Source organism: Amblyomma maculatum, chromosome 1, assembly GCF_055883805.1.
Source record: "Amblyomma maculatum isolate TAMU_Amacu chromosome 1, ASM5588380v1, whole genome shotgun sequence".
Classification (NCBI taxonomy): Eukaryota; Metazoa; Arthropoda; class Arachnida; order Ixodida; family Ixodidae; genus Amblyomma; species Amblyomma maculatum.
The window spans coordinates 468,275,984-468,299,711 of NC_139344.1; the positions used below are offsets into that span (position 1 = coordinate 468,275,984).

Genomic DNA, 23,728 nt, shown 5'->3' on the forward strand with positions numbered 1-23,728 from the left:
AAGAAAAAAAAGCAGAGTGGCGCAGGGGAAGCGTGCTGGGCCCATAACCCAGAGGTCCGCGGATCGAAACCACGTTCTGCTATATCTTGAGGAAATCAGCCAATTGATCCTCAGGCAACTGTAATCGCTTTGTTGTCTGCACTGAAATGCATTTCACTTTAACTGCATGCTTTTCCAGCAGCCCGAGCTGGCGTCGTTTTTACCCATGTCTCTTTGTTACGTAATTTTCTGTGTGTATAAAATCTAGGTTTAAAGATGGAAATAAGATAAAAGCAGAGTGGCGCAGAGGGATTCGACTTCCGGCCGCGCTAGCGAGCGGACGTGCTTATCATGTGCTCCAACGGAGCGGTGTCAGCGGCCGTTTCTTGCCGCGGTAACAGGGTTTCTGCTTCATCGAATGATGAGTACCGTTAGTTCTACCTAGTCTGCCTTCAGGGCGTTTGGTTTTGAATACCGTGTTTATGCATGCTGATATGAGAGCCCGGCCCTACCGTGTGGAAGACTTCAGGGATACGCTGGCCCGTTTGAAACTGCACCCCGAGGTTTCGGCCTTGGGGGCGTATCAAATGAATCACGTTTGGGCAGTCACGTTCAAGTGTGCTGAAGGTGCAAAGAGGTTGCTCGAAAATGCCGAAGTACAAGTGAAGAGTCATCGCTGCGTACTCATCGACCCGCCGAATCAAGGCATCCGGTTGAAGTTGCACTGGTTGCTCCCCACCGTACCTGGTGACGACGTACGGGCAGCTTTGCTCGCATACGGAAGACCGACTTAAGTGGTCAAGGAACGCTGGAGGGTCAACGGTGTTTCGAACAAGGGTTCGAAGACACGAACCGTGACGCTGAAACTCAAGGCGGGGGTGACGCCGGAGGACATACCATCAGCTGATAATTGCCGGTGAGCTGGCCCTTGTGATGGTGCCGGGTAGGGCACCACTCTGCCTGCGCTGTCGGAGCACCGGTCATATTCGTCGAGACTGCAAGGTACCGCGCTGCGTGCTGTGTCGTCGTTTCGGCCACGACGAGACGGAGTGCGTGCGCACCTACGCCAGCGTCGCAGGGCCCATTGGGAGTGACGATAACTCGGACCTCCTAATGGACGAGGCTGATGCTGAAGCAACAGCAATGGTAGAGGCTAGTAGCGCTAAGAACGAAAAGGCGTCTGCCGAGCATATATCAGGGAACCCAGTCGCGGAAGAAACTCGAAACCTTGAAGAAGACTCACTTGCGTCCACAGAGGAGCCGAGTACGCCAGCCGTGGTGCAAGAAAAAGACAACACCGTGCTGTCGGGGGAAAGCGTGAGCGAGGTGCAGGAGGCCATGGACACTTCCAAGGAAGGCGCCGCCGTCTCGGCAACTAAGCGCTCGCACGAAGTCGCCGAGCCAGAGGGAGCCTCTCCTGGACTGACCGTCACCGGAGAACCACCTTCAAAGGCAGGTCCCATGCGTCGGCCGACGCTACGCCTACGGCCGAACATCGCTTCCGAGCGGAGGTTGACGGCAACAGTGCCGCCGGCTCCACCTCCGCCGCCGCCTGCTTCGTAGTTGTAAGCGCAGGCACATGCCGTGCGCTGGATCCTGCACCTCGGGACCTGTCGTCCAAGGTAAGCACCGTACTCTCGGTCTATTTTCATGCTATAATGGCACTACCAGATAGGTCCTTGCGACTCGCCACAATCAATGTTCGAGGGCTTACAGCGAGGAGAAGACAACGGCAGTTATATAGGTTGGCAGTGGAACAAGATATAGATATCCTGGTTGTACAGGAAACTAAAATAGAAGGCGACGATGAGACCGAGAGTATGGTGCTTCCTTTCACGTCAGTGTACTACGCGTGTGTTAGTCATGCTGTCGGGAGATCCGCGGGGTGTGCACTCTTTGTTCGGCAACATTTGGGGCTTGATCTCCAGGCAGTGAGGACGGACATGTCGGGAGCACGGTTGTATGCGATTTTGCTTTTGGCTCAGTAGAGTGGCGGGTGATTTGCTTGTATGCTCCTAATGTGCTCGAGGAAAGACGACAGTTTTTTGAGTGTCTCAAAAATTTTATGGGTGTTGACCGAAAACTTGTACTGATGGGCGACTTTAATTGCGTGCTATCGGCGCGTGATAAAGCGAGTGTTACACCGCACAGAGACGCCAGCACGGCAGTATTGAGCAACATAACTGGCGAATTTGGGCTCGAAGACGTGGCGGAATCCCTGGGAAACTAGCTGTGCGTTCGCTTCACGCATTTTCAAGCAGCAAGTCATGCCAGACTAGATAGGGTGTACGCGTCGGCCGAACTGATTACGCTTTGTCGTGAGTACCACGTGAAGTCTGTTTCATTCAGTGATCATTGCCTGGTCAGGTTTGACATTAGACATAAGGCAAAAAAGGAAATCTTCTCATGGGATCTGTGGAAATTGAACGCGAAAATTTTGACTGACGATGCTTTCAAAGAACAGGTGTCAGTTATGCTTGAAAAAATTGAGAACGACACAGCGATAAGCGAGCAGTGGGAAACTTTCAAACAAATAACAAAAATGAAGGCATTGGAACGAGCCAGTGCCATAAAGCATGCGAAGAATAAGTATGAGGCAGATTTGCGGAAAACCTTGCAAATGCTAATAAATGAAGAAAATATAGCCCCCGGCACATTCAAGGCCGACATATGTGAACTCAAGCAAAAGCTGGAGCAGATAGATATCGAACGTTATCACGGGGCGCTTGTTCGAGCAAGAGCAGATAAAGTGATAACCGGTGAGGCGCCAACTAAAATGTCCCTGGCAAGGGAACCCAATGGGCCAGCAAGAACATGATTTCTAAAATTGAGCAGGACGGAGTTATCGTAAAAGGAAAAAACGACATCGAGCATGCTTTCACACTTTTCTATACAGCCTTATTCATGCGTAGCGGGGTCGACTCAAACAGCTTCAAGGCAGAATTCCTGAATTTGATGCCCAGAATTGATGACAACTCAAAAGAGAGGTTAGAGCGCCCGATTACAACCGATGAAATAGAGTTGGCAATTGACGACTTAACACGAGGGAAATCCCCGGGGCCAGATGGATTAAGCGCCGATTTTTACAAAGCTTTTAAGCAGGAAATAGCGCCTATATTGGTTCGAGTTTTAGATGATGCTTACGAACGAAAGCATCCACCGCCTTTTTTCCTGTTCACTCATACAGTTCTGATCCCCAAAACAGATGATCGAGCCGCATTAAGGCAAGTAACTGCCTATCGTCCTATTAGCTTAACCAATGTTGATTATAAGATATACATGAAAGTACTCGCTAAAAGACTTCAAACGGTTATGAAGGATATAGTTGGACCACATCAGACGTGCGGTATCAGAGACCGATCAATATTCACAAACATCCACACGGCGAGATGCATGCTGAATTGCTGCGATGCTCTACACATGGGCGTCGCAATGCTCCAGCTCGATTTGGAGAAAGCGTTCGATCGAGTGCCACACGAAATTCTGTTTACCATTTTCAACTTGTAAACGTTGGAACAGTCATCACAGAGGGTGTCAAAATGGCGTACAGTGGTTGCACGACGCGGCTAATAACAAGTCGGTGGGAGCGCGCATCGAGGTGCAACAATCTGTGCGCCAGGGTTGCCCCCTCTCGCCTCTACTCTTTGATATGTACATAGAACCCCTTTGCCTCAGTGTCATCGGGACTTGTTATATCAAAGGCTTCAAACTACAGCAAGCCGAGGTCAAACTCCTTGCATATGCCGACGACGTTGCGGTTTTCTGCGTTGACTATGAGAGCATTTTGAAAACTGTGGATATTTTGAAGCGTTTCTGTGCTGCCAGTGGTAGTGCTGTCAATTGGGCTAAGTGCCTTGGATTTTTGGCATGTTACTTGGCCAGAGACCCCTTGTACTTTCGCCAACATGCAATGGCTTAGTACACCCGCAAAGTACCTAGGCGCTCCGTTAGAGTTTTACCGCGACAGTGAGCCCTACTGGCGGAATCAAGTTGGGGAAATGCGTGATAGGACGGAAAGGGAGAAAAGTTGGGACTTGTCCATGTTCGCACGCAGCACTGTGTGCAATGTGTTTTTTGTTAGTAAATTGTTGTATGTGCTAAGCTTTCTGCTCTGCTCGCGCGCTAATGTGCAAAAGTTTCACCGCATATTCGCTGTCTTTGTGTGGGGGTCGGTATGGGGGAGGACAAGCCGTACAAACCTCTTCCGTAGTGTTGGTAATGGAGGCCTTGGCTTGTCGCATTTATACCTGCGGCAGGTAGTTAATCGTTTCTGCTTCCTTCGAGACGGGACGGACCCTTTTTTACGCACGGTGTTACAGATGAGATTAAGCAAACTTCTACCCGATTTTGTTGTTTCTACCGAATACGTAACAGCACGCGTTGTTGGTTTTCTCAAGGAGGTCGTGGCGGCCTGTAATTCTTAAGTGCGCGATTCTCACGCGATTATATAGCTGTAGTAAAGCGCAAAAAGTTGTACAAGGACCTTGCAGACGTAGTTTTCCCTGTACTACTGTATCGCACCATGTACAGTGCCAATCCCGGTAGCGACGTTTTAAAGCTCGTAAAGAGAATGCATGTGGCTCCAGGCGCAAAGCCCTTTTTCTTTAGGGTGCACACCGGAACCTTAGAGGTAAAAACCTGGATGGAGGAAAAGGGACTGTACGTTCCCTGGGGTGTGCATTGTTTTTATTGCAGAAAGCCGGAAACTGTTGAGCACGTCTTCTTGGAGTGTTTATGTGGCGTGTTCTTTTGGGACATACTGCAAAGAACACTGAAAAAAGACCTGCCACTAGACCCCCGAGGAATTCGTTTCCTAGCTGTGGAAAAGGATGAAGGCGTCCCTTTCGACGCAGTAATGCTGATGGGATTGCACTGTATATGGAAAGCCTGCATGGCAGCGCGACACGCCGACATTGATGCAAGGTCGGCACACCAGTATTTCTGCGAATCCGTTGCGGCGTTCGTGGCAACCTACAAGAATGTGTACCCGGTGCCCGAATGGGTATCGAGAATTGAGCCACTTATGCACATGAGGAGTTTTTAGGCCCTTTACATCAGTCAAGGTTTGGTTGGAAGTTTTAGCCCATACCGACGCTATGTGCATTCTTCTCCAGTGTTCTTTCATTTTTGTTTCGTAGCGATGTATGTCTAAGCAGGCAATAAAACAAAAGAAAAAAAAAGCAGAGTGGCGCAGTGGAAGCGTGCTGGGCCCATAACCCAGAGGTCCGTGGATCGAAACCACGCTCTGCTATATATTTTTTTTTTCTTTTGAGGAAATCAGTCAATTGATTCTCAGGCAACTGTAATCGCTTTGTTGTCTGCACTGAAATGCATTTCACTTTAACTGCATGCCTTTCCAGCAGCCCGAGCTGGCGTCGTTTTTACCCATGTCTCTTTGTTACGTAATTTTCTGTGTGTATAAAATCTGGGTTTAAAGACGGACATAAGATAAGAGCAGAGTAGCGCAGTGGAGGCGTGCTGGGCCCATAACCCAGAGGCGTTCTACTTCCGGCTACCGTTCGGTGCGGACGCAGGACCATGGGCTCCACCGGAGCGGCGATAGCGGCCCAGGCTGGCCGCGGAAACAGGTCCGACGCAAGTACTGATAGCGAGTATCAGATCGTTTTGCCTCAGCTGCCGACAGGACGTGTTGCGTTAAACACGCTTTTTTTTGACGGAGATGTTAAAGCTAGACCCTTCCGAGTCGAGGATTTCCGCGATGCGCTCGCCGAGACGGACGCGCTCCCCGAAGTTGTCGCCTTGGGGGCGTATCAGGTAAATCACGCATGGGCTGTCACTTTCAAGACCGCTGAAGCCAAAAAGCGCATCTGTGCTTTGAAAGAGCTTAACGTTAAGGGGCTACGATGCATTATTTTCGACCCTCAAGACCAGCAAGTCCGCCTCCGACTTCACTGGATGCTCCACGGTGTCGCTGACGAAGATATTCGGAAGGCTTTCGCCCCATTCGGCAACGTAACCGAAGTCACCCGTGAACGATGGCGCGTCTCGGGCGTAAACGAAAAAGGCTCCACAACATGGTCCGTACTCCTGAAGTTGAAGACAGGTATGAAATTGGATGACCTTCCTCATCAACTGAGGGTAGCAGGCGAGTTGGCCCTCGTCGTAGTGCCCGGAAGGCCTATGCAATGTCTACGTTGCCACGGCTCCGGACACGTGCGACGCGAGTGTAAAGTGACGCGTTGCTCTCGCTGCCGGCGCTTCGGAAGTGGAGTGTGTGCGCACGTACGCGGCGGCAACGGTACCAGCTATGAGAGGGGAGACGCCCGAGGACGTGATGGACGTTGCCGAGGCTGAAGAAGCAGCGAAGGGAACCCAAGACAACATGGGAGGTTCCGCAGTGCCAGATAATGTGGCGACATCGCATGGCACGGAAAAAGAGGTGTGCGTGGACACCAGCACTCAAGAGCCAGCGTCGGCTGTATCGGAGTTGTCTTTGAAAGAGGACGTGTTCAGTCAAGGCGCCGCACAACAGGGACCAGCAATGAGTGTGAGTGCTATCACGGAAGTCGGAGCTCGGCCAACGGGCACCGCTTGTGCGCCAAAGCGTCCGCATGCCGAGGCCGGCAACTGTGCTGACAAAGGGAACCCTAGACACAACGAGGAGCCACCAGCGAAAGCGACACAGAGCCGACGACCACCGTTCAGGCCCAAACCTAATACCTCAGCAGACAGGAAAACCGCTGAGAAGCCTTCCCCGCAGCAAGTCGGGCCCACCACAAGTGATGGCGGTGGGACCTCTGGAACTGTCTAGCGGAACGCTAGACGTGAAAGGTAAGCGCCTTGCTCCCGGTGTCCTCCTTATGCATGGAAATGGCGATGAAACAGGCCGTGAGCGTAGCAACGCTTAACGTCCGTGGGTTGGCAGGGAGACGAAAACAAATCCAAGTACATTGCCTTTTGACAGAGCTAGACATAGACGTGCTAGCGGTTCAAGAAACCAAAGTGGAAGGGGAGGAGGCGACTGGGAGCATGGTGCAGCGTTTCACGTCAAGGTATGATGTGGCTGTTAGTCACGCGGTGGGTTCATCGGCTGGGTGCGTGCTGCTTGTTAGTCGGTTGCCAGGACTGACATTGCAGGCCGTGACCTCATCCGCATGTGGAAGGCTCATTGTCTGCGACGTCGTTTTTCACAATAGCGAATGGCGCGTTCTGTGTGTGTATGCACTCAATACTGTTGAAGAAAGGTTCAACTTCTTCACAAGCATGCAACGATATTTAAGTTCAGAGAGGAAACTTGTGGTGATGGGGGATTTTAACAGCGTGTTAAGCGCTAGAGATAAGACCTCAAACCGTGCCTACAAAGACGCAAGCACTGACTGTTTGTCCAAGATGATTGGTGAATTTTCGCTGGAAGACGTTGCGGAGTGTTTGGATGGTGCGCGCAGTGTGCTTTACACTCATTTCCAGGGATCCAGTCATGCGACGCAAGCACTGACTGTTTGTCCAAGATGATTGGTGAATTTTCGCTGGAAGACGTTGCGGAGTGTTTGGATGGTGCGCGCAGTGTGCTTTACACTCATTTCCAGGGATTCAGTCATGCGCGACTCGATCGGATTTATGTATCGTTGGACGCGATACCAAACTGTCAAAATTATGCCGTTATCGCGATTTCGTTTTCCGATCACTGTCTTGTGAAGTGCAGTATTGGACCTAGAAATCAAAGCAAACATTTTCTCTGGGAACTCTGGAAGTGTGATTCTAAACTCTTAGATGACCAGATTTTACGTGATACTATATTAGAGAAGATAAAAGAAATAGAGAAGCGACCTAACAGTAACATTGGGGAGCAGTGGGAGCTATTTAAACAAGTAATAAAGATAAAAGCGATAGAAAGAGGTAGCTGCATTCGTCGTAATGAAAAGCGAGAAGAGGCAGGACTAAGGTCAACACTAAACATGTTAGTTGCTCAGGAAAGCAAACAGCCGGGGGTGTATAAAGATGACATCAAAAATATTAAAAAGAAATTAGAGTTAATGGATGAGGAACAATATCGTGGAGCGATCATTCGTGCAAGGTTTGAGAGATTGACAGCTGGCGAGGCCCCCACCAAGCGGGCCCTCAGTCTCTGAAAAGCACACGCTCGTCGAAACGAAATACTAGAATTAGAATGGAACTGCAGCCGTATGACGGATAAGGATGACATAGCACGTGCGTTCTATGATTAACATCAGCAGCTATTCGCAATAAGGGACATTGAGTTGGAGAAGTTTAAGGGGGTGTTTGTTTCTTCATTACACCGACTGGACAACTGCACAAAAGAAAGACTAGAGCAGGTAATTTCCGAGCAAGAAGTAGCACGAGCAATACAAAACCTAAACCCAGGGAAGTCGCCTGGGCCTGACGGTTTGAGCGCAAGCTTTCTACAAAGCATTTAAGGAAGAGCTATCCCCGCTGTTGGCAGAAGTTTTAACGAAGGTTTCCACCTTAAAGTGTTGCCGCCTCCGTTCGCCACGTCACACACTGTGTTAATACCTAAAACTAATGAAACGGAGAAATTAAGATTTATGACATCATACAGTCTTATATCAGTAACAAATGTTGATTACAAAATTCTAATGAAAGTTTTTGGGGCCAGGCAGCAGACAGTAATTCAAGAGATAGTCGGCACCCATCAGACTTGTGGCATCAAAGGACGGTCCATAACTACTAATATACATGCTGCGACGTTGTTTGCGCTAGGATCGCGGTTCTCCAGCTCGACTTGGAAAAGGCTTTTGATTGTGTTTTTCATGGTGCTTTGTTTTCTATTTTGGACCATATCAACGTGGGTTCTGTTATCAGAGAGGGCGTGGCCCTGGCGTACCGAAACTGCACCACGAGATTGATTGTCAACAAGGAACTGGGCGATCCAATAAATGTGCAACGCTCGGTGCGCCAGGGCTGCCCCCTCAGCCCTCTTCTGTTCAGTATTTATATAGAAACATTCTGCTTGTCCATGTCCATTTCTTCTTCTTAATTTCCACTAGAATGTCGGTAACTTGAGTTATTTCTCTGGCCCACTCTGCACGCTTTCTATCTCTTAATGTTACCCCTACCATTTTTCGTTCCATAGCCCTCTGGGTTGTCCTGGCGGACAACCCAGGACATGGGCAGGACACGTAGGGCGAAGAGAGGATAACCGATGGTCGCTGAGGGTAACAAACTGGATTCCAAGGGAAGGAAAGCGTAGCAGGGGGCGGCAGAAAGTTAGGTGGGCGGATGAGATTAAGAAGTTCGCAGGGGTCAAGTGGATGCAGCTAGCACAGAACCGGGTTAAGTGGAGAAATATGGGAGAGGCCTTCGCCCTGCAGTGGGTATAACCAGGCTGATGATGATGATGATGATGATGATGATGATGATGATGATGATGATGATGATTCTGCTTGTCTATTATACGAAGCGAATTTGTCCAGGGCTTCCAACTGCATATGTGCGAGGTGAAACTCTTGGCGTACGCAGATGACGTAGAAGTTTTCTGCTTGGACAAAGAAAGTGTACTCAAGGCTGTTGAGATAGTGAAAGAATTCAGTGCGATCTCAGGAAGCCCAGTAAACTGGGGAAAGTGCTTAGGGTTCTGGCATGTGGAGTGGTCATCGACACCCAATGTTTTTGCCAACGTAACCTGGGTCACAACACCGGTGAAGTATTTGGGCGTACCTTTGGAATGCTATGAAGACAGTGATTCATTCTGGCGTGCCCAAGCTCAAGAAATAAGCGAGAAGGTCGACAAGTGGAAAGGGGTGCCGCTATCTATCTTCGCACGAGCTACTGTGTGCAATCTGATTTTTTTGTGGCAAAGTTGTGGTATGTCATGCAGGTACTTCATTGTTCCAGGATAAATGTACAAAGCTTCATCGAGTTTTTTCAGTTTTTATTTGGGCATCCAAATGGGAAAGGTGTAGCCGAGATAACTTATTTCGCCGGGTTCGAGAAGGTGGACTTGGGCTTGCTCATCTATTTGTACGCCAACTAGTTAATCGTTTTATTTTCCTCCGTGACGTCTCAGACCCTTTCTTACGTACTGCGTGCCAAGTAAGGCTCGTGCGGGCAGTGCCCAATTTTGTTGTCTCTACGAGAAGTATTCCAGGGCGAATTTCCAAGTGTTTTCAAGAAATAGTAAGCAGTGTCCGAATTTTAACTGCTTGTTTTTCGGTAGAATACTTGAGTGCAGTCCAAAAGAAGAAACTGTACAATGATATTTGTGACAACCTTTTTCCTCTTCCTATGTACAGAGCCTTGTACAGCGAGAGTCTAGGTCAAGACGTATTAAAACGCGTGACAAGAATGCCCGTTTCTCCGGGGGTGAATACGTTTTTCTTTAAGCTACATACAGGTACATTATCGCTAAAAAGATTTTTCGAAGACAAGGGTTTTTATCTGCCTTGGGGTTCACGATGCCTAATACGTAAACAACCAGAGACAATAGACCATGTTTTTCTGCACTGCTGGGAGGGGGTTTATTTTTGGGACGTATTACAAAGAACACTTAAAAAAGAATTACCTTTAGATCCACACGGAATCAGGTTCCTGCCGACAGATAATGAAGATGATGTACCCCTAGACACCGTAATGTTGCTAGGATTACACAGTCTTTGGCGGTCCCGAATGGCGGGCTTCCACGTTGACCCTGAAGCTCGCCCTGCAAGGCTCTACTTTCGCGAGTGTATGTACACCTTTGTTGAAATGCACAAAGCGATGAATGCAGTCCCAGCATGGGTGGTGAAAGTTGAACCATTGGTAGAGTTGAAAGAATTTTAACTCGACAACGTCAACCCCAATAGGGTCAACGGCTTTTTTTTTTACCTGTGTCATATTTATGTGAACATCACGAGCTGGACTGTTCAGTTCAATTTGTGTGTCAACCTTGGTTATGTGTATGACAGCCGGCAATAAAGAAAAAAAAAGCCCATAACCCAGAGGTCCGTGGATCGAAACCACGCTCTGCTATATCTTTTTTTCTTTTGATTAAATCAGTCAATTGATCCTCAGGCAGCTGTAATCGCTTTGTTGTCTGCACTGAAATGCATTTCACTTGAACTGCATGCTTTTCCAGCAGCCGGAGCTGGCGTCGTTTTTGCTTTTTACCCATGTCTCTTTGTTGCGTAATTTTCTGTGTGTATAAAATCTGGGTTTAAAGGTGGACATAACATAAAAGCAGAGCGGCGCAGTGGAAGCGTGCTGGGCGCATAACCCAGAGGTCCGTGGATCGAATCCACGCTCTGCTATATCTTTTTTTTTTCTTTTGATTAAATCAGTCAATTGACCCTCAGGCAGCTGTAATCGCTTTGTTGTCTGCGCTGAAATGCATTTCACTTTATCTGCATGCTTTTCCAGCAGCCGGAGCTGGCGTCGTTTTTACTTTTTACCCATGTCTCTTTGTCGCGTAATTTTCTGTGTGTATAAAATCTGGGTTTAAAGGTGGACATAAGATATAAGCAGAGTGGCGCAGTGGACAGAGTGGCGCAGTCATTCTACTTCCGGCCACCGAGCGGGACGGTCGCAGAATCATGAGCTCCAGCGGAGCGGCGACAGCGGCTCTTTCCGGCCGCGGAAACAGGAATCTTGATAAGGATGATAAGGACTATGAGTTGATTTTGCCGACGCTGCCTACAGGACGTGTTGTTTTAGACACCGTGTTTTTGCACTGCGACGTGCGCAATAGGCCGTACAAAGTGGAAGATTTTCGCGATGCCCTCGCCATCGTTGGTGCGCTCCCCGATGTTGTGGCGTTGGGGGCGTACCAGATTAACCACGTTTGGGCTGTCATGCTCAGCAGCGCTGAAGCAACGAAGAAGCTGGCTGCGTTGAAACAAGTAGAAGTAAAGGGACGTCGCTGCATCATTATCGACCCAGAGGACCAACAGGTGAAGCTGCGGCTGCACTGGATGTTGCACGGTGTGGCCGACGACGAAATCAGGACGGCCTTTGCTGCTTTCGGTAACGTAACCGAGGTGACCCGGGAGCGGTGGCGCGTCCAAGGCGTCAAAGAGAAGGGGTCAACAACGAGAACAGTCCTCCTGAAACTGAAATCCGGTATTAAGACCGATGACCTACCTCACCAGCTGCGAGTCGCCGGTGAGTTGGCCCTTGTTGTGGTGCCTGGGCGGCCTATGCAGTGCCTGCGCTGCCGTGGTAGCGGTCACGTTAGACGTGAATGCAAGGTGCCCCGGTGTTCGAAATGCAGGCGTTACGGCCACGTCGACAGTGAGTGTGTCCGTACATATGCGGTGGCCACGGGGCTCGCATCGAGGGAAGAGATAGCTGAACACCAGATGGACGTATCAGAGGCGGAAGAAGCGGCGAAAGGAGTCGAGGAAGTAGGCAAGCCGGAAGCGGCGACTGTCTCTTCGGGGACTTCTAGCAGAAACACAAACGTGTCAAGTGAGGCAGAGAGGCAACCTGAAGAAAAAGACTCGGCAGCGGCCTGGGCTGATACTGAGGAGAAGGAAGATAGCTTTTTGACAGCTACGGAACCCGTGATGGTGGCCTCGACGAGCAGCGAGGAGCAACAGCAACAGTGCAATGTTCGTGCGGGCAATGTCTCGGCCAAACGGCCTCACGCCCAGACTGGTGATGGAGAGGACAAAACAACAGCGTCAAGCGTTGAGGAGCCGCCTACGAAAACGGTCCAGGCCCGGCGGTCCTCTCTCAGACCGAAGCCGAACTTTCTGGGGGACAAGCGGGCCAGCGATAAGCCACCGCCGCTGCAAGACCATGCAGCCGCACCGGAGGGCTGCGGCGGAAACAAAGGAGTCTAGCCGGGTGCTAGACGCGAAAGGTGAGCGCAAATGCTCTCGTTCTCTTCACTCTATATTAAAATGGATCCAACCCCAGCTCTGACATTCGGGACGCTTAATGTTAGAGGGTTAGCAACGAAGAAAAAGCAGAGCCAGGTGTTGCGCCTTATAACGGACAGAGACATCGATGTGCTAGCCGTTCAAGAGACCAAAGTCGAGGGAGAGGAAGAGACCGGGAGCATGGTGCAGCGCTTCACGTCGAAGTATTATGCCGTTGTGAGCCATGCAATCGGAACTTCTGCCGGGTGCGTCCTTCTTGTAAAAAAGTTGCCTGGACTTAACGTGCAGACTTATGATTCCGGAGAGACAGGGCGATACGAGATTTGTGATTTCGGTTTTGAGAATATAGAATGGCGGGTTATCTGTGTGTATGCACCTAATGAATTGGAGGATAGGTGTTCCTTTTTTGAGAGCCTGAAATATTACTGCACTAGTGAGAAACAGATAGTGCTCATGGGCGATTTCAATTGTGTTCCGGCGGCTCGCGATAAAAGCAGCACCCGAGCCTTCAGGGACAGAAGTACAGACTTATTGTCACGACTGATAGATGAATATGCATTAGATGATGTGGCGGAGTGTTTAGACGGTGAACGTAGTGTGCAATACACCCACTTTCAAGGTATTAGTCACGCTCGCCTCGACAGGATTTACATGTCACTGGACTTAATACCAAAGTGTCAAAAATACCGAGTTTTACCAGTGGCCTTTTCAGATCACTGTGCAGTGATATGCACTCTAGGCAAAAGGAAGCGAGCCAGTGGATTTTCATGGGAGCTGTGGAAATTAAATTGTAAACTGCTAAAAGACCAAATTTTCATGAGTATGTGACGGAAAAAATTACCAAAATAGTAAATGAGTGTCAAAATGAAATCGGGCTCCAGTGGGTACTAGCCAAAGAAGAATTTAAGATGAAGGCCATTGAGCGGTCTACTTTGCTAAAGCACCAGGAAAGATTACAGGAAAAACAGCTGAGAGATATACTTGAAAAATTGTTGGCGCAGGAATGTAAAACGCCCGGCATAGGTAAGGAAGATATTAAGAAAACAAAGCAAAAGCTTTAACTTATCGAGGAAGACCGATATCGAGGGGCGATAGTGAGGGCGAGAGCGGAAGAATTGGTGGCAGGGGAGACGCCCACTAAGCGGGCTTTAGGAATGGAAAAAGCGCACGCTCTACGCAACGAAATTCAGGAGATCGAAGGAGCGGGTGGGGTAGTGACCGATAGCTATCGCATCCATCATGCTTTCTTTGATTACTATCAGGCGTTGTTCGCACAACATGAAGTTGACGTGCACAGATTTAAAGGCGAGTTTCTCGGCGCTATGCCTAGGCTCGATGAATCCCGAAAGGAAAGCTTGGAGAGGCGAATTAGTGAAAAAGAAGTTGAACGAGCAATAGAGGGCCCGGGAAAGTCTCCTGGCCCAGATGGGTTAAGTGCAGCTTTTTACAAAGAGTTTAAAACGGAATTAACCCCACTTTTGACTTTGCTGTTTAATGAGGCCTATGATCGTAAGGAGTTGCCCCCGTCTTACGGTGCGGCCCATACCGTCCTCATCCCTAAAACAGATGATCCTATAAAACTCAGACAGTACTCATATAGGCCGATCTCACTAACGAACGTCGATTATAAAATATTCATGAAAGTGTTGGCGGCGAGGCTTCAGAGTGTTATTAAAGAAATTGTTGGCCCTCATCAAACTCGTGGCATAAAGAACAGGTCTATTGCTTACAATATTCATAAGGCAAGGTGTGTGCTGGAGTGTAGCGACATCACTGGGGTACCTGTGGCAATTCTCCAGCTAGATCTTGAAAAAGCGTTTGACTGTGTTGCTCATGAGATTTTGTTTTCTATCTTAGATCATATCAATGTAGGTTCTATTATCACTGAGGGTGTGGCCATGACGTACCGACACGGCACTACAAAGTTAATTGTTAATAAATCGGTGGGGGCCCCCATTAACGTGGAATGTTCGGCGCGTCAGGGTTGCCCCCTCAGTCCACTCTTGTTTTGTATGTATGTTGAAACTTTGTGCTTTCACATAATGTAGAATAATGCTGTTCAAGGTTTTCGGCTGCATGAAGCGGAAGTGAAAGTCCTAGCATATGCAGATGATGTAGCAATTTTCTGTGTCACAAAGGATAGCATTAGCAGTGCGGTAGAAGGTGTTAAAAGATTTAGTTTGGTCACGGGAAGCAAGGTGAACTGGGGAAAGTGCGTGGGGTTCTGGCACGGAGAATGGCCGGATACTCCTCACACTTTCGCTAATGTGACCTGGTGTACGACCCCTGTAAAGTACCTTGGAGTCCCGTTGGAATTTTACAGAGATACTGAACAGTATTGGAAGGGGCAGGCACAAGAGACACAAGAAAAAGCAGAAAAGTGGAAAGGTACTCATTTATCCGTGTTTGCAAGAGCCACTGTGTGTAACCTGTTTTTTATTAGTAAACTGTGGTATGTGATGCAAGTGCTCCACTGCTCGCGAATTAACATACAAAAGGTACATCGAATTTTTGCGGTTTTTGTATGGGCCTCTAGCTGGGAAAGGTGCATGCGGACAAACTTGTTCAGACGGGTCAAAGACGGAGGCCTTATTTGTGAGGCAACTGGTAAACAGACTTTTGTTTTTCCGTCATGTTGAAGATCCTGCGCACAGTGTGCCAAGTAAGGCTAGGGCGAGCCTTGCCAGAGTATGTCGTTGCAACAAAATGCATGACAGGAGGCATTTTTGGTTATTTCCGAGAGATAGTAACCAGCGTCAGATTCTTAACCACTCGGTTTTCAAAGGAATATTTGAGCAGCGTAACAAGAAAAACGTTGTACAGAGATGTGTGCGATGTTATCTTTCCGGTGCCGTTGTACAGGGCCTTGTACTGTGGAGGCCCCGGCGGTAATGTGCTGCAAAGGGTTAAAAAAATGAATGTATCGCCGGAAGTCAAGGGTTTTTTCTTTAAAGTGCACACTGGAACATTACCCGTCAAATCTTTTTTGGAAGAAAAAGAGATGTTTCTACCGTGGGGACCAAACTGCTTAATCTGCAAGCAACCGGAGACCATAGACCATGTTTTTTTGCACTGTTGGGAAGGGGTTTATTCTTGGGACGTGCTACAGAGGACCATGACGAAACAGCTCCCGTTGCATTCACACGGAATTAGGTACTTGCCAACAAAAAATGAGGGTGGGATCCCGTTCGACTTAGTCATGCTGGGGTGGGCCTCCACAGTATATGGCGCTCTCGTATGGCCGGGTACTACTGTGACCCCGAAGCGCGTCCAGCGCGTATATATTTTCGAGAGAGCATCTGCAAGTTTGTAGAAATACAGAATGTACGGAATCCTGTCCCTGAGTGGCTCTCAAGGCTAGAGCCTTTGACAACACTCAGAGAATTTTAATGTGACAAAGCATGGTCCTCTCTGGGGGATTTCGCTCCTTGTATAACTGTGTACATATTTTGTTTGTTTTTTTTTTGTCTTTGTTTTGTGAAAGCCGAGGACCGGCAATAAAGAAAAAAAAGCAGAGTGGGGCATTGGCAGCGTGCTGGGCCCATAACCCAGAGGTCTGTGGATCGAAACCACGCTCTGCTATATCTTTTTTTTTCTTTTGAGGAAATCAGTCAATTGATTCTCAGGCAACTGAAATCGCTTTTGTGTATGCACTGAAATGCATTTCACTTTAACTGCATGCTTTTCCAGCAGCCTGAGCTGGCGTCGTTTTCACCCATGTCTCTTTGTTGCGTAATTTTATGTGTGTATAAAATCTGGGTTTAACGATGGACATAAGATAAAAGCAGAGTGGCACAGTGGAGTATCAAAGGGCGATCTATCTTTCAGAACATTCACAAAGCGAGAAGTGCGCTCGAATGCTGCGATGCAACTTACGCCTGTGTTGGGATACTGCAGTTGGACTTGAAGAAAGCTTTTGATTGTGTGGCACATACTATTCTGCTCAGTATATTAGACTATGTTAATGTCGGCTCTGTTATTCGAGAGGGAGTGGCCTTGGCGTACCGTAACTGCTCTACGAGATTAATTGTAAATAAGTCACTGGGGGCCCCCATCAACGTACGACGTTCGGTGCGCCAAGGTTGCCCCCTCGGCCCTCTTTTGTTCGGCGTTTATTTAGAAACATTGTGTTTAAGCATTCTACAAAACAATGACATTGATGGTTTTCGACTGCAGGAGTCAGAAGTCAAATTACTGGCTTACGCAACGACGTTGCGGTTTTTGTGTAAATAAGGAGAGTGTAAAGAGGACAGTAGATGTGGTAAAACATTTTAGCAAAGTCACAGGGAGTGAAGTTAACTGGGGTAAGTGCCTGGGAGTTTGGCACGGAGAATGGCAGCTGACCCCCGACACTTTCGCTAATGTGTCGTGGGTTACAACGCCTGCAAAGTACTTGGGTGTGCCCTTGGAATTTTACAAGGAAAGCGAGCCATACTGGCTAGAGCAGGTCCACGAAACCCGTGAAAAAGCGGAGAAATGGAAAAGCGATCAATTATCAATATTTGCAAGAGCCGCAGTTTGCAGCCTGTTTTTAATTAGTAGTTATGGTATGTAATGCAAGTGTTGCATTGCTCCCATGTAAATGTGCAAAAATTGCATCGAGCTTTTGCGGTGTTTGTTTGGGCCTCGAGATGGGAGAGGTGCAGTCGGACAAATTTGTTCCGGCAGGTGAAGTATGGAGGGCTTGGTCTGGGTCATTTGTTTGCGCGACAGATTGTCAACCGGTTTATGTTTTTTAGGGATGCCAGCGATCCATTCCTCCGCGCAGTGTGTCAACAAAGACTTGGTCGAGCGTTGCCTGATTTCGTAGTTTATACTCAATGTATGCCGTGTTCTCTTTTTGGATTCTTTAGGGAAATTGTTGTGAGCGTGAAATTCTTAAGCGCACGTTTTTCGAAAGAGTATTTAAGTAATGTTAACAGGAGAACATTATACAAGGATGTTTGTGAAGTGGTGTTCCCGGTGCCCTTGTACAGAACTATATACTATGGAGGCACAGGAAGTAATGTATTAAAACGCGTAAAGAAAATGCAAGTTGCTAAGGGAGCTAAAACGTTTTTCTTTATGCTACATACCAGTACTTTGTGTGTAAAATCATTTATGGAGGAAAAGGGTATGTTCTTACCGCGGGGGGCCCAATGTCTCATCTGCAAACAGCCAGAGACAATAGATCACGTGTTTTTGCATAGCTGGGAGGTGGTATATTTGTGGGATGTTCTGCAAAGGACAATAAAAAAACCGTTGCCACTTGATTCCCATGGCATTAGGTATTTGCCTTTGGATAACCATGCTGATATGCCGTTAGACCAGGTTATGTTAATGTGCCTCCACAGTATATGGCGCGCACGAATAGCTGGTTATCACTGCGATCCAGATGCACGGCCAGCCCGCATGTATTTCCGTGAAAGCGTGCAGCGATGGCTCGACGTGCTTAAATTGCAACCATGTGTTCCTGAGTGGCTGTCAAAGCTGGAACCTTTGACGGTGCTCAAGGAATTTTAACATGACAATGCCTGCCCCTCAGTGGGTGTTAGGCAACATGAACTACCTTTGTGTACATATATTATTCCTTTGTTCCTGTTGTTTTGAGTTCCAGTGCGGTGTATTTGTGTCAAAGTCAGGCAGTAAAGAAAAAAAAGAAGAGTGGCGCAGTGGAAGCGTGCTGGGCCCATAACGCAGAGGACCGTGGATCGAAACCACGCTCTGCTATATCTTTCTTTTTCTTTTGAGGAAATCAGTCAATTGATTCTCAGGCAACTGTAATCGCTTTGTTGTATGCACTGAAATGCATTTCACTTTAACTGCATGCTTTTCCAGCAGCCCAAGTTTGGGTCGTTTTCACCCATATCTCTTTGTTGCGTAATTTTATGTGTGTATAAAATCTAGGTTTAAAGATAGACATACCATAAAAGCAGAGTGGCGCATTCCACTTCCGGCCACCGAGCGTGACGGACGTGATTTTCGTGGGCTCCCAAGGAGCGGATTCAGCGGCTCAGCTGGGCCGTGGTATCAGGAACACGGAAAGGTCTGCCAAGGATTATGAACTGGTTCTACCGCATCTGCCTACAGGTTCGAGTTTTTTGCACAGTGTTTTTTTGCACGGCGACATAAAAGCCAGGCCGTACCGGGTGGAGCACTTTCGAGACTCCCTCGCTGGTCTTTCGCTGCTGCCGGAAGTGGTTGCCCTCGGGGCATATCAAATAAATCACGTGTGGGCGGTAACGTTTAAAGGGGAAGAGGAGAAAGCGAAGATTTTGCAAGCCGAAGCTTTTGAAGTGAAGGAGCACCGATGCGTGGTCATTGACCCCTGTAACCAAGGCATCAGGTTGAAACATTTCTGGCTGCTTCACGGCGTGCACGGCGATGATGTGCGAGCGGCGTTGGCTGCTTTTGGAAAAGTGACTGAAATTTCAAGAGACAAGTGGAGAGTGCAAGGGTGTGTCGACAAGGCTTCAACGACTCGAACGGTCACGCTGAAGCAAAAAGTGGGCGTTACCATTGACGACCTGCCGCATCAGCTTCGGGTCGCCGAGGACGTCGCACTCGTCCACGTCCCAGGCAGAGCCCCGCTTTGCCTCCGGTGCCGCGGGAAAGGTCATATACGGCGTGAGTGTCGCGTGCCGCGCGGCGGGCTGTGTCGTCGCTACGGCCATGACGAGTCCCAGTGTGTGCGCACGTATGCCAACGTTGCAGGCCCCGTTCCGAGTGAAGTGGCAGGCGAGCACTTGATGGTCGCAGTGGACGCCGAGGAAGCGAGCAGTGGAATCACTGAGGAGGCAGAACAGAAAGAGCAATCCTCTGAGAAGACCCCTGCCTTCAAAAAACGTTGTGAATCAGATTTGATAGTTCCGTTGTCGAATGTTGCTGGGACCGAGACACCCACGAAAGAAAACGGCAATGCCAGTGCTGCAAGCCCAGCTTCGTCTACGCAACACAGTGAGGAACAGGGAGACACTGAAGCTGAGATGCCAGCTGCTTCTACCTTGCCCTTGAAGCGTGTGCACGAAGACAGTGTCAACGAGGGATCAACGCAAGGAGGAGCGGAAAACGGACAGCCTCCACTGAAGGCGGCCCCCCTTCGCCGGTCGGCCTTCACGCCAAGGCCAAACGTGCCTCCAGACCGGAGAACAGTGTCACCTGTGCCTCCGCCATAGCGGGGGCACCCTTTTCGGTCGAGACGTCACAAGCCCGGTCCATGATCGGGAGCAGCGCTTGGAACGACGGACAGACTCGCCAAAACGGAAGAATTGTCCTCCCATGCAACAGTTCAACCGCAATGCTGTCTCTGCAGAAGAGATGTGAGTGAAATGTTTCGCGATTTATAATTTCTTGAGATGGCGACCAATTTATCCACTAGCTTGCGCGTAGCCACGCTAAATGTGAGAGGGCTGTCAGCGCGTCGGAGACAACAGCAGCTGAACCGCCTTCTGCTCGAAAATGAAATTGATGTGCTAGCAGTTCAAGAGAGCAAAATGGAAAGCGAACAACAGACAGATAAAATGGCTGAAATATATCGTTCTAGATATAGTGTTTGCGTTTGTCATGCGGTTGGAAGATCGGAGGGATGTGTCATTTTCATTCGAAATTGCATAGTGTGTGTACAGTCTGTGTTCTCGTGTGAGAGTGGTCGGCTTTTGATATGTGATTTCAGTTTTTCTGGATTGAACTGGAGAGTGATCTGCGTTTATGCGCCGACTAGAACGTTTGAGCGCGAAAAGATTTTTCACTATATGAAATCCTTCCTAATACATGACAGGCGTGTTCTCCTGCTTGGAGACTTCAACTGTGTCTGTAGACCGGAAGATAGAACAACAGACCGTGTCCTTCTTGACTGGAGTGCTTAGTTACTTATTGACATTGTTAATGAGGCAGAGCTTGAAGATGCTGGCTGTATACTGACGCATGAAGGCCGAGCAAAGTTCACGCCCTTTCAAGGTAGCTGTCATGCAAGGTTGGACCGAATATATGTTCCCATTGATTGTGTGCCCTTGTGCTCGGAATATCAAACACTTCACATGAGCTTTAGTGACCACTCGCTCGTAATGATTATTCTAGGTATGAAAAGTAAGGGAACAAAGTTCAATTGCGAGCAATGGAAATTTAATGAAAAACTGCTGCTGGATGAAGAGTTCACCACTAAAGTGAAAGAATATATTACGCATATGTTAAAAATGACTAATTTTATACAAGCATGGGAGCAGTTTAAGTGCGATATAAAGATAGCTGCTAATAACCGAGCATGCACTCTCCAACGTAAGGAAAGAAAGCAAGAAAAAGAACTTCGTAGCACACTTGAATACATGCTTAGCATGGAGAGCGTTAAGCCTGGCTTGTTCGCCCAAGGTATAAAAAAGATAAAAACCAAACTTGAGGTGATAGACGAAGAGAAATATCGCGGTGCGGTGATAAAAGCAAGCAGCGAAAAATTGTGGCTCGGAGAGACGCCCACGAAAAGGGCACTTAGGGATGAAAAAATGTACGCAGTGTCAAAAGAGATAAAAGAAATCTGCTATCAGAACGTAGTTACCTCGGAGAAAAAAACGATTGAACGGGCGTTTGTAGAATTTTACAGAGAATTGTTTAGCCTGAAAACACCGGACATTGAACGCTTAAGAAAAGACTTTCTGTCGCTGATGCCAAGAGTGGAAGACGAAGTTGCGCAGACACTTGAAGCAAGTATTACTTCCGAGGAAATTGAGGCCGTTATCGGGGAATTAAATTCCAATAAGTCACCCGGACCAGATGGTCTTGGTGCTGCCATATACAAGGCCTTTCCAACTGAAATGGCTGTTTTACTGGAAAGAGTTATTAGTGAATGCTACGAAAAGAACGTACCTCCTCCGTCTTTTCTAATGTCACACGTTGTACTGATCCCGAAAACTGACAAACCAGTTAAGCTTCAGTCTGCAGCGGCTTACCGTCCTATAAGTGTAACGAAAGTTGACTATAAAGTTTACATGAAAGTATTAGGGCGACGACTCCAACGCGTAATTACTTCTCTTGTAGGCCCACATCAGACATGCGGTATAAAAGGAAGGACCATTTTTACTAATATACACGCAGCAAGGAGTGTTCTCGAATGTTGTGACGCGATGCATGACCACGTAGCCGTGATGCAATTAGGCCTCCACAAAGCATTTGATAAAGTGGTGCATGAAATTTTGTTCTCTGTTTTAGAGTATGTCAATGCTGGTTCCGTGATTATAAGTGGCGTGAAAATGGTTTACGAGTGCTGTTCAGCGAGACTGGTAGTGAATAAGCATTTAACCGATCGTATACCTTTCCAGCCGTCAGTAAGGCAGGGCTGTCCTCAGTCTCACCTTTTGTTTGTGCTTTATCTGGAGCCTTTCTGTTTAAGATTGCTTACAAGGTCAAACATACGTGGTTATAGATTTTTTCAAAGTGAAGTACGGGTTTTGGCATACGCGGACGATATTGCAGTTTTTGTACGGACCATGAGAGCGTGCAAGAAGTTGTAAAAGAAGCCATTGCTTTTTGCACTGCAAGTGGAAGTGAAATTAGTTGGGCAAAGTGTTTAGGATTTTGGCATGGAAACTGGCAATACGCGCCTGAACTGTTCTCCAGTATGCAATGGACAATAACGGCAGGCAATTACCTTGGTGTGCCACTAAAGCATTACCGTGAAAGCGAGGAATGTTGGGCCGGGGAAGTTGAGCAAGTGAAAACCCAAACAAACAAATGGGGAGGACATAACTTTTCTATGTTCGCAAGAGCTACCGTTTGCAATATGTTCCTAGTTGCAAAAATGTTTTACATGCTGCAAGTGTTATCTATGTCAAGAATTTCTGTTCAAAAATTGCATAGGGTATTAGCCACGTTTGTGTGGGCTTCAACATGGGAGCGTACCAGTCGATGCAATCTGTTTCAGGCGGTGCATAACGGTGGACTGGGATTGTCACATTTACACTTAAAGCAGATTGTAACCAGGTTCTTTATTTTGCGCGAACAAAGCGATGTTTTTCTTAGAACGGTAATGCAGGTGCGACTGCGTGATTCACTGCCGGAATATGTAGTTCCGACTATGTCTACAGGGACAGTGGCTCTAAGTGCTTTTCTTCGCGAAGTTGTCGCGTCTTTCCAAATAGTGAAGGCGAGATTTTAAAATGAGTATATGTGTACTGTTACGCGAAAACGGCTGTACAAAGATTTATTGGAAACCTTTTTACCTGTGCCTCTTTATCGCGTTGTATATGCTTTGGGTCCGGAGCGGGACGTGTTGAAAAGAGTGAAAAGAATGCCCATCAGATCGTCCGCTAAATCTTTCTTTTTTCAATTGCATACCAGCACACTTCCGGGGAAGCCATGGCTGGAAAGCAAAGGCCTTTTTGTGCCTTGGTCTGCTGTCTGTTTAATTTGCAAAAAGCTGGAATTCATAGAGCATATTTTCCTTTATTGTCACGATGCGGTTTTTTTGTGGGACGTGCTACAGCGTACTATTAAAAAGGACTTTCCAATAACGCCGTTTGGCATACGCTACCTTCCATGCGCCCAGCCAGGAGAAGTGCCCAGTGATTTATTAATGGTCTTGTGTATGCAGAGCATATGGAGAACGCGGATGGATGTTCGCCATGAGCATGTTGTCGTACACCCGGCCCATCAGTATTTTGTTGAAAGTGTAATGTACACGCGTGATGTTTTCGGAGGGCAATCTGAACCCCCGGAATGGCTGCCAGTCTTGGACAAGCTCATGTCACTTAATCCATTCTATCACAAGAAACCTGTCAGAAAGTGACTTGCGTTTTTAATTCCATGCGACTTTTTATCGTTGTTTGTAGTTGCCAAGTCGGTAATAAAGAAAAAAAAAAGCAGAGTGGCGCAGTGGAAGCGTGCTGGGCCCATAACCCAGAGGTCCGCGGATCGAAACCACGCTCTGCTATATCTTTTTTTTTTCTTTTGAGGAAATCAGTCAGTTGATTCTCAGGCAACTGTAT

General features: G+C 47.9%; 1 protein-coding gene, 1 non-coding gene and 1 pseudogene across 2 annotated transcripts; all 3 read left to right on the forward strand.

Annotated features, from left to right (window-relative positions):
* Positions 1-330: 330 nt before the first annotated feature.
* On the forward strand, positions 331-1,878 carry LOC146209911 (uncharacterized; annotated as a pseudogene).
* A 3,280-nt stretch (positions 1,879-5,158) lies between these two features.
* Positions 5,159-5,230, forward strand: TRNAM-CAU (transfer RNA methionine (anticodon CAU)). Its single transcript has one exon. It is a non-coding gene; the product is annotated as a tRNA-Met (tRNA).
* Positions 5,231-6,247: 1,017 nt separating this feature from the next.
* LOC146209913 (uncharacterized) lies at positions 6,248-13,898 on the forward strand. The gene is made up of 2 exons (XM_084581451.1): positions 6,248-6,728; positions 11,593-13,898. Exons 1-2 carry the CDS (start codon positions 6,248-6,250, stop codon positions 12,735-12,737), a joined length of 1,626 nt encoding a protein of 541 aa, XP_084437577.1. The 3' UTR covers positions 12,738-13,898.
* Positions 13,899-23,728: the final 9,830 nt, after the last annotated feature.

Coding starts and splice junctions, on each gene's coding strand:
- LOC146209913 (XM_084581451.1), top strand. CDS start 6,248: ATGAGAGGGGAGACGCCCGAGGACGTGATGGACGTTGCCGAGGCTGAA. Junction 6,729..11,592: donor GCCCACCACAAGTGATGGCG/GTGGGACCTCTG, acceptor CGCTGCCTACAG/GACGTGTTGTTTTAGACACC.